Source organism: Saccoglossus kowalevskii, chromosome 10, assembly GCF_978046115.1.
Source record: "Saccoglossus kowalevskii chromosome 10, keSacKowa6.1, whole genome shotgun sequence".
NCBI lineage: Eukaryota > Metazoa > Hemichordata > Enteropneusta > Harrimaniidae > Saccoglossus > Saccoglossus kowalevskii.
The window spans coordinates 28,751,918-28,763,760 of NC_140650.1; the positions used below are offsets into that span (position 1 = coordinate 28,751,918).

Consider the following 11,843-nt stretch of genomic DNA (forward strand, 5'->3'; position numbering starts at 1 on the left):
ACACTAGCCGATACCAGCCGATCACGCCCCCTCGCTCATAGGTACCGCGTACAGTTTATTTTAGTTCCTGGGCTTCCTGTGGTCTGAGCTGTGAAAAGTGAAATCAACAACTCGTTTCTGGTGACGAGGCAGCTCGTTGGAACTGGCGTCGGCACTACTAATGTATCACAATCATGCAGGACTGTGTTACAATGGAGCTGTTCATCGGAAAAGCTGTTCCAAAGGTTTTTTTGAGATCAGGGGATTTTTTTCTATTTTTTGTAGGGGGCGGGAAATATCAGTACCCCCCCCCCCCTGTAGCCAGGGCAGATTTCTTAAAAAATGGAAGGACAGGGAAACTTTTTTTTAGTGGGTAGGGTGCTTACATAAAAAATATCGTAGGGTATAATAAAAAACGCATTGGGGGAAATGACAGCGAAAATTAATTCCAGCTATAATAAAGTATTTTACTCTATATCAATTAGTCTTTTCGAGCCTGAAATAAGATACTAGTAGTTAACTCTAAAGTATTCCTAACCCTAAGTCATAACATCTCAGACTACTACAGTAACATTGACATGCGTGCATCGGTGTTTTTTTTATTTCATTCAAAAGATTTAGGGACACGGAAAAAACACGCAGAAATATTTTTTCTTGTTTATACTCCACACAAAGAGTAATTTGTCAGTCGTGGCGAGTATGTGTGACAGTTTATTATTTATAATAAAATTATGTAATTTTTGGTACGGTATCACTCTTTTGGGAAGATATGTTGGCCCTGAAAAGGACCGTTTAGTTTAGTTTCGTTAGAAAACGATATGAATTTACTCCAATCTATGACCCGCGTATGGGGGTGTAGGGGTGTCGATCTTCTTAGCAGTGAAACTGAAACGGACACGTCGTGAAAATTACAACTCAACCTCGATTTATTCTTCAATAGCATACATACACTGTCACGGTGGCAGCGGCAGCGGTCGCCCCACGAAGAAAATGTTGGGGGCGTCGCCCCTCCAGAATCAAGCGGAAACCCTTTGTGTCAGCAAAATTTGCCCCTCAAAATGCAGAAAATAGCGTTTTAGAGGGTCTAGATTTCAAATTTGTGCATGCCCCCGGATCCCCTAGAGGTTGTGAGCAGATCTCGCCCCCGACGGATGTAAAGTTTCGTGCCGCCCCATCTGAATCACAGATGTGAACTAAAACGAGTGCCAAAAACGCACAACGTTGCCATAGATCCCTTCGAGTAACAATTTTTAGGGCGGAGGCGTTCTCATGAACCCAATAGAAATACGGTGTTTACTCCGATGTTCGAAAAAATATTGGCCAAATAAATGCACGGTGTGCTTACTAGTAGTTTCCCATATTGTTATGAAATGATGATTCTAAGAAGTATACTGTCAATAAATGTGATATGAATAAACATACATTATTCTATAAACCGTCAAAAGTTTTATATAAAGATCGATAAAACGAATGAATACCGCCAACACATACTGATATTTCTGGAAATTACGTACTAAATACATTGTGCGGTGATTGTCATGATTTATATTTTCATGTGCTTGGATGAGGCCGTTTTTTGTAGTCATGGCGACATTCACTGATGACCCCTGGATAATCCAGACCTGCTGTAACTTGTCATGATCAGGTTCATTCGTATGTTAGGAAATTAGTGAATGGAACAACTGGCTGATATAATTGCGACTATAGAAGTTGGTTAAGTCAACGAGGCGCCTATAAATACGGGAGTTATGTCCCGGCATCGGGGGCAATTAATCTGACATTATGGCGTGTTAATGCCATAATGTCTTTGTGTGATTGGCTATATGCGAATTGAATGTATCTAGGCAACGCCTCAAGCTCTTAAACTCCTCTGTAATTGGCTAACAGTTAAGAAATGAATACAGCTGATCTCAGTTAGTTGTGGCAAGCTCACCCCGAGGCAAGCAGTCCTGGGGCAGCCTTGACGCAGTCTTAACGCGCTCTTGAGAGAGTTCCGACGTGGCGCTGAGATGAGAGGTTGAAACGATTCGATTCTCTGTATGCCTTTGTTCGATAGAAAGGTGGAGAATTGGTACCTCTGACGTGAAGGTTTAATAACACTCAAATTAATCGATCACATGATACTGAGCAGCAAATGTTTATTACCACAGTTTCATCTATCGACAACCTTGTGCAGCAAGCGAAATTCCACAGTTACAACTGCAACCCAGTTTATTTAGTCCATGGAGCAACTTATGAAAACCCGTTGCAACCGGGGGTATGCATTTCGATGGAATTCAGCTCCCCATCTACTAAATAGCAAATTTCTAGTCAACTACAGAATTGAGTTTTGTCAACCGTCGGAATAGGCTACTTTGGCCAGTAATATATGGGGAATTTGACGGAGGAGAAATTCACAGCAATCGAATCAAAACAAAATTGAAACTGCTTTGCGAGAGGAAGTCGACATTTACCAAAAACCTCGAAGACAGCATAATTATGATTACTGCAGATGCGAGGCATGGCTGGCGAAAAACTCTTGTGACACTGACGTGATTGCTATTGGCAATGAAACCCACAAATTCATTGCCAATGCAGTTGTTACCAACGAAGACATCCGATTTCGTAGCGCCATGAAATGAATGGCGCGCTACAAATCAGCCGTACAAATATATCGGCATCTTGACAATAATGAAGTGAACGTAAAAAATCACGCCCATAACAGGAATATGTCTGTCAATAAGTACCTGAGATAGGAGAGGCCGGGGAATGAGAATCAGAATGATACATGGTTCAACTTTCACTTAAAAAAAAAGAACCGTGATGGCACTACCAAGTCCACTGAAAGGCCGGTTATTGATCGTGTCAGCCGTGTCACGATCATCTGTTTAATAATTCCTCCTCACTTCAGTCATCGCATTTGGAGAAATAATATTCTCTAACCAAGTTTGCGGCATTTGATATTATGTCACGACAGGCTCTGACGACCTCAGTCATTCCCTGGATGTTGGTGAAACGACCATTATTTAGAAATTCCCGCTAACTTTTACAAAGGCCGCATTGCCATCTTGAGCAATGCTTTATTGGAGGCGGCCCGGGACTATGGATCGAATACTACATGTATAGCGGGGTCAGCTAATGTAGGTCAGGTAATCGAATGTTGAGGTAATCGCAAGTCAAGCGAACCGAATGTTGAGGTAATCGCAAGTCAAGTGAACCGAATGTCGAGACATTTAGACGTGAAAATAACCGAATCTTATGACAATTGAATGTCAAGATAATTTCTAAATAACGACACAATTGTAACACAATGAAACAATGACAAAATAATATTGTAGCAATAACACAATAATGGAATAAGCGCAAAATAATGACCAAATGATAACCAAACAAGTTTCCAAATAATGACCAAACAACTAAACAATGTTCAAATAATGACACCAAGCTAATTTTGGCGGTATTCTCACCCCCATTAGAAACAGTTGTTAAATTTGGTGACCAGTTTAGTATGATAGAACGCGTGTACAGTCTTCAAATTACCGCAATAGACAGAGTGAGGGTCAAGACTTAATATACGTGATTCCCGCTTTCTATTCCAGCGACTGCATGCTAAGCAAAATATTTCTACACACTCCAACCATGTCATACTCTGTAATATTCAATTACAATTCTGGTTCCCCAATAACTCTGTGTGCTTTGGATATAGTGGTGATGACGGGTGCACTGATGGTGATGACGGGTGCACTGACGGTGATGACGGGTGCACTGATGGTGATGACGGGTGCACTGATGGTGATGACGGGTGCACTGATGGTGATGACGGGTGCACTGATGGTGATGGCGGGTGCACTCAGGCTGATGGTGATGATGTGGGAAACTGTTTTTGTTTATTTTTCCCGTCGGGCGGACAGCGTCACTCTGTATGTTTATGTTTACGTTCATACTTACTTTATACTCTATTTATGTTTGATCTTAATTATTGTAATTATATTAATTGATTTAATTAATCCCTGACACCTGGTCAGCGCAATGTAATGTTTTGGCGGCACCTCTCATGTGATATAATGTACTGATGGTGATGACGGGTGCACTGGTGGGGATGACGGGTGCACTGATGGTGATGACGGGTGCACTGGTGGTGATGACGGTGTAATGGCGGTGATGGCGGGTGCCCTGGTGATGATTGCGGTTGTTGGGTGGTCTGGTGTTGATCACGAGTCTTAATCCATCAGAATTTTAAACATGCTCCTCGAGTTGTTTTACGAGTAGTTGAGTTGAAATCAAAAAAATAAATTTTCCACCTTTTCCATACTCTTGTCATTGTACCACTTATTTTTATCTCCAGCACGCACTGGCAGTTCTATTATGGCTAGAACTACAACGTTTAAATAACATTGTAGCACTGTTGTCATGGCATCCAAATAATATTTTGTCAAAGTATCTCCAAGTGCTTATCTCCATCAGAATTCCATTTTTGTGAAAAAAATGGCAAATGGAATTGTTTGGTTACTATACTCACTAAAGGCGAAAAGTGAAAAAAATAAATCACAACTTAATATCGCACAAACTTACACTGTTTCATTTTTTAACCATATATGTATATCGCATTTTATTGTATTTTAGAAAAAAAACTTGAGGTGAAATCCATAGTAAGAATGTGAAATTATGTCATACATTTTCTAATCTTGGTTGAACGCCATACTGAGAGCGCCCCCATGTGGCAAATCTAGACAATTTTGACATTTACTACTCAAGTCAACGTGCTCATAACATTCACATGTACAAGTATGAATGCAGATTTTAAGGTAAATGCCTCGTTTTCATAATTAACTCATTGGAAATATTTAAACGTATTTCTACTCATCCCGCAAATGAAAAAAATGAGGAAATGCATATTAGACGATAGACCAGTGACAAGAGTTCGGCAAAGTGCGCCACCTATGGTGAAACCTGTTTTGGTCGTTTCATTCGTTACATCAGATGGTCATACAACAATAATACAATGTTTGTTGAACAGTTAAAGCTATTTGGCATGGTTCCCCACTTTCTCTAAAATATCAACTTTTTTAAAACTTGTTATTGAATACTGAATGCTCTGTATGGTACATGCAGTAATAGTTTACTGACCAAATCAAAGAAATGTTTTTACTGCACGTGATTCAAAGTGATTAGAGAAACATTAACTTATTGACATATGTTTGTATATCTGTCTAGCAACGAGAGAAACTTGGCGATGCATTGCGATTGTGTTGCGATTATTAGATGGTCGCATGCAAGGTTTCAACATAAATTTCCTCCGAGATAGATTCAATTTCGTCAGTGCGCAGTTCTAATCTGAAAATTTGCAATTGCTTATTGTTCTGTGTGGATCGGAAATAGCGTTTATTTATTTTTTTATTTCCCTCGTCTGCGTAAATTATTGTTAAAGCGTCACAGATGCTTCATGTGAGTCCCATGCGACGCATACAACGCGAGTAATATACGTTGCATGTTTACATGAAACTCGATCGCCCTGTGCGTCTAATGTTTTGCTTTCAACCACAAAATGTTGACTGTGTTTCAAATCGAGTCTACGTTCAGTGACATTCCCCTTTACGCAAAACGGGGTACATTTTGCTGACATCAAGGGAAACTTACATTTAAAGTCAGGTCATTGAACTCGCTTTTACGTGCTTACACGAGCAGCAACATTCCAGTGTCACTGGGTAATGTCGCAGAGCTGGGTCATAGATCACAATTGCCTCGCAATTGTGTTGAATAATGAATACAATTTGTATTAAAGTAATAAAGATAATTTATTGTTGAAACATGTAAATGTTTATTTGGTAAACTCATATAGCTTTTGAAATGTTGCCAGTGTCGGAGAGACGGTTTGTTTAAGGTGGTGGGGGTCATGTTGTCTGTGTAATTTTACCAATTGTTGAATCGATCAATACATTAATTAGTATTACACATTCATTTCGAATCTTCCAGTAGTTATTTTTTTCAAGAAGGGGGAGTTCTCGCTCAGAATTGTGCAAAGGAAATCACCTGCCACTTGGGCATATTATATTTGCAAACTATTTCCGGTTTGCTTAATAGGTTGATGTATAGTATATGGTTGTCATGGTTGCTGCACGCCTTCCCACTGTATTTGGTTGAAGCTATACCCATAGGTCATACATAGACCCTAATCATGTTATTTTATCAACGACAAACACTGTATACAAGTTTTAAACCATAGTTAAAATATACCTTGAGGATGTATGGAAATGAAAATGAAATGTCTATAGACATTTAACCAAGGCATCCTCTTCTCGTGTTAAAACTTTGTAAATGTCTATAGACATTTCATTTAACTAAGGAGAAGTGCTTAAATCTCTAAATATGATATTGTCATGACGTAATCGCTTTTACTGTATAATTTTAGTATGTCTGGTCAGCGTCCATTCCCATCAACGTGTAGTGAAATGTATAACACCTGGATTCAGTTGCAGAGAGTTTTCACCGAGCATTTAGATTAGTATAGAATTTAGTATATTTCGCCTCATGGGAACTAAACCGAACACGGCACGACAGCCACCGTCCTTTACATTAATTATAGCAGTCTGTGTCATAGATTTGTTTGACATAGATTGAGCATGCATATAATATGAGTTGGACTACGACCATGCTATGTAGTCGGGTCCAGAAAGTCGGCGTAACCATAGAAACCACCTGTTGCTCATCTTCATATACAACTTATATTTACATGCGTATAGTTCATAAACGTTAATGCTAATGATTGGCATATTAGATACGTATCACGATAGCTCGTTACCCTGCGTGGAATAATGGTACGGTCTAAGCCAGTGGTAAGTTGTATTTTGGTATATTTGTTTTATATTGTTTTTTTCATGCATCTCAGTATCGTTTCCGAGTTTGCGCTAGGTCCCTTGTTCAGACGATGCGTATTGTAAATAAGGACATTTCCCTACTTGCAATCTGCCATTTCAAGCTAGGAAAATTTCTTCGTCTGGGCTTTTTTGCATTTCCTTTTCTTTTATTTATTTTTTTCGTTATTGTTTTACTTATGTGTAGTCAACTGTCATGTAAGTTTTTGTCTGATGCCCTAATATATGTCACGGTGATGCGCACATTCTACTACTCTACAACTGGAACTTGCGTCAGATGTTTTAATATAAACTAGAAATAATATAAACTTAAAGCGCGGTGGTCGTATTTCATGAAAATAAACAATCAATTTTACACGCGTTGTATACGTCGCTATGAGTCCCATATCGAACAGAACGCGGCACGACGACTGCCGCCCTTTAATATAAACTAGCATTCGGAAAGCGCTGACCTCCGTCAAACAATTTTTTACCCATATATTGTGACTTACATCTAACATTAATGCCACTACATTCATTGTATACACATTATACACTCCGCATTTGAAATTATACTTATATGATTATTACTGCAGTTCCTGTTTCCATGGCAAATCGATCCACATCGATTGTTTGTTAAAATGAAAATATTTCCAGAAATTGTTTTTTTTCATGACAACTATATCTGAATATGAATCGAATTGGGTCGTATCAATGCCGACACTCTCATGAAAATTTTATGTGAATCAATGTACACGTTTTTGAATTATAATTCATTCCCGAAATTCCATGGCAACCAGATACACACTTTTATCAACATCAAGGGCAATCCCATGAAAATCTGTACATAATTTGTTGCGTTATGAATGAAAAAACTGTTGTTGCTATGGAAACCATATTTGAATCTTAGCCCAAATCTAATCTGTTTGTTCATTCTAAGAGCAACGGCTCCTGAATATGTTATGAGAATTCATCAATTTTTTATTTCCGAAATTGCTGTATTCATGGTAACCCTATCCATATCTGGCAATCCCTGCTATACATTTTATGAGTTATCTTGCGTCTGCACAAACATGTTCGGACAGCATATTTCGCCCGAACAAACATGTTATCGACAGACGCAAGCCCTGCTATCATGATATTTGATAAATCCAGCGAAATAAACATAGTAATAACAGCATGTACTTCACCACTACAACTGAAGCATAATAAAGCGGCGTAACGAGTACGTTTCTATAAATAGCGAGGTTGTAAAGAAATTCGTCTTCCCACACGCATTCATGATTTCCGTAACAATACATTGAACAAACAACAACAGCACTTGGTTTCATTTTGTGTTTTCCACATGATCTTGTTGTACCACTGTATCCAAATGACATTTTGGAATGAATTAATATTTGAGTTGTTTGTAGTTGAACCACGAAATTTCCCAAATCCTATCTTTCATTTGCTTGTGTCAAAACAATACACCGTATACCAAGATTGCTGTCAATTTAAATAACAGACTAGGGCAGACTGGGTGCATTTCCTGATACACTGAAGGCGAGCAAATATGCTTGTATACTGAGCAATAAATCGTTACTGTGTAGACTGTATCGTACGTGGTATAATGGGTGAATAATCAGAGTCGAGCCGGGGGCCAATGCAGCCGCTGTATACACGTAGTTCAACGGTATACACCGTGTAGTTCATCCATAGTCCGATACTATATATTTAAATATAAACCTTTGACCTTCGATGAGTGTACACTTAACGGGGGAAGTCCTAACGTACGTGGGGTACGAGCGTGTCATATCGACCAATACATAAAATGAGACACAAATTCTCGGAATAGAATTGACCCAGACACTTTGAATGGGAGTTCCCACCGTCTCATGCTACCATGTGTATATATACAGCTAAACCATGACTGCCCACATGCAACTTCATTCGTTCTGGTCAGCACTGAACACAGACGGACCCCTACAAATATCGTCTGTATATATACATATATTATTGTATACCACGATAATGGCTACACTTTTCAAAATAGGTTGGTATCTTACCTTTGAGTCATCGAACATGTCGGTTTTCTCGTTCCTATCTCCGTCGTTCCTCAGTATTTATTGTGAATCGCGTTCTCCTCTCACGGCATATTGTCCATTTCACAGGTATCCTGACACTACTCTTAGTAGTTATAATGCATGGTTGTATTGGAAAGCCGGTCAAAGATGGGAAAAAGGGGAAACACGGCAAAGACGAGAACGGAGGACGCAGCACAAGGGGATCAACGGATATAAACGACGAATATAGCCGATTGGTGTTACTTGTCAAAATTTTACAAAAAAAGACTAAAGAAATGTATACAAAATATGTAAGTATATAAAGCTGTTTTTATTCAATAGAGGGATCCTGATAAAATTAATTGTATAATAGTCATGAGTTGGTATTTGTTTGTAGAAACTCAACGAAAATAAATTGTCATTCATTAACTAAAGATTTCTTTACTCGAAGGCGGTAATGACCATCACGTAATTTTGTTTCGTTCTGTATATAAAATTTGATGACTGGTTCTGTTAATTTGTACATTCAATCTGATGTAATCTTTAAGGAATCAACCATTTTAAATCATGGGGGTGGCTGTCATTTTTGTTTAGAAAAAATTGAAATCTGGACACAGAGAATAGAATTTGCATGCAAAGTGTTACAGGCCAAAGTTGCACAGATAAGAACGAGAAAACAAAAATTGCACCGGACACACTTTTCCGGTCACCCCTACTATTTCAACCTCATAACCACATCCGGGTAGCAAACTCCCAACAAGTCTTTACATTGGAGACGTAAAGCAGCAGCATAACATGTACGTCACCAAGACAAGGACGGCCCTGCATTATTATGCAAATTCCAGAAGGAGTTGTATTGAAGTTTAGTAGGAAACCCCATGACCAAAATAGGTCGGCATGCGTAGGTGACAACAAACAAAGTATATACTAGTATACATATAGAAACTCCCACATGACTTAGTCTCCGGGTCTTTACGTGTCTTTACGTCGTCTTTGGTACGGCTGCCGGAAACGTCTATGCTTGTACCACTCTATGATAGAGGGACTGTGATTGTACTGGCCATTAACTCATCGCACAAAAACATAATGGTGTGCTGTTCTTTATCTGTTTATAGGAGGATAGCAACCCGAAACTAATGAATGAACTATCGACTCATCATGTGAATGGCCTGCCGAACGCTATTGACAGACAAAGTGAAAAAAAATTTGAAGTAAGTGTTACTCGAGAGTAGTTATGGGATATATATAAATTGCATGAGTTGAACACTTCCACCCTCGCATTCGTATGTGTTTGAAGTCATATCGATTTATTTGAAATAGGAAAAAAAATGCATTTAAATATATCAGTCAGTAACTTTTTATTCGTTTTAAATAACATTAAAGCCTACATGTTTCGACTTCTTGTAATGCCAACATCGATTAAAGACAGTGCTGATTTTTGTTTTTCTGATTTTTTTTATATTTAGGAACAAGAGCTGCTGATGGCACATCGACGAAATCTGGAGATGTATTCACTATTTATGAAGAAAGCAATGAAATCACTTGACAAGAAAGAGAAACGTATTTTCAAGAACATATATCGTTTTGTTGGAAATACAAAAAACAAAATAGCTGACATAGTAAGTATAAAATGTGTCCTTGTTACCCAGAATACACCATTCACGGATACATTAAAATTACAGATTGTTTGTTCCTTGTGTAAACCTCTTCGCCACTAACTTATAATAATCCTTTTTTTTCCTAAATTTCTTTTTGTTCAGTTGTCTTTGTTGGGATGCACAGACGAAGTCAGAGAAAACCTTTCCAAGGAAGAGAAGAAAAAGGCGAGGTCCATTAGCAAATTCCAGCCATCAGAATACCGAGGGGTTAAAGTGGTGTATGAATTATTCATGTACATTGGACGTGCTAAGCAAGGCGTGGAATCGCTCAGCACGAAACACGAGATGGACTGATAGTCCATTGCGCGTGCGCAGTGGTATCACGTGATTTACATACCCGGATTACGACTCTCCTATGGTAGACGTTTGTAATCTCCAAAGTACGAGTGCTAAGCACTCATTTCAGTTTATTTGTTATACAAATACTTATACTTTTTAAAAACTTTTTTGAATTTTTTTTTTTTGTACTGTCAGTTTCTTGACTGACACAAATGACCAAAAATCTGCAATAATATTAATACAGTGGAATGGCTACAGAGTACTAGAAACACTCTCTGTCTTTCATTCTGCGTTGCCGTATGGTGCTATTTTCTGTTGTTGTTTTTTTGTTTGTTTTTTGTTTCTCACTTGTGAGTTAAGCATAATTAAGTGTAATGATAGCACCCAATGGAACTAACACCATTGGGTTCTTAGTTTAAAGTATTTTCGGATTTCGGATTCAGCATAAAAACTGTATTATGTACAATATTCATATATTTGAATTTTATAATGTTATTTTTTTTTAGAGTAAAAGGTGTATTATATACAGTATCTTATATATTTCAACGGTTTACTAGGTCACGTAGAATTATTATACCTAATTTTTGTATTTTATTAATATATATATATATATATATGATTCACTTACTTGAACGAAGTCTGACATATAAAAGTTTCGAAGAGTACGGTTTGCAATATATATTTTCTAAATTGTTTTGTATTTATTTGTAGGATTATATCGCTAATGATATTAATATTTATCAATTTTTAGGATGTGTGGGGTGTGTTTTTTTTTTCGTTGACCGAAGCAGGTGTTAAAACATAGAAACAAATATAAAATATTTGAATTTTAATAGCTTTTTTCATTTATATTATTTTGGTTTCAAAAACTTTAAAAACTTAATTACTATATTTTAATTGTTGTTTTGATATTTATTATTAGTTTCATGATATTTATAAGTTATTAATTTTTATTTATCTATTTATTGTATTTAATCTTTTTATATATTCCAATTTTAAATTTAACATGTATTTGAAATTCTCATTCGTTGGGGGGGAATTACCATTTTCACATG

At 37.6% G+C, this 11,843-nt stretch overlaps 1 protein-coding gene across 1 annotated transcript; it reads left to right on the top strand.

The window, feature by feature from the left end:
* Window positions 1-8,732: 8,732 nt before the first annotated feature.
* LOC100373995 (uncharacterized) lies at window positions 8,733-10,985 on the top strand. Its single transcript, XM_078006482.2, has 5 exons — window positions 8,733-8,841; window positions 8,960-9,162; window positions 9,967-10,062; window positions 10,318-10,470; window positions 10,612-10,985. Exons 1-5 carry the CDS (start codon window positions 8,820-8,822, stop codon window positions 10,801-10,803), a joined length of 666 nt encoding a protein of 221 aa, XP_077862608.1. The 5' UTR covers window positions 8,733-8,819; the 3' UTR covers window positions 10,804-10,985.
* Window positions 10,986-11,843: the final 858 nt, after the last annotated feature.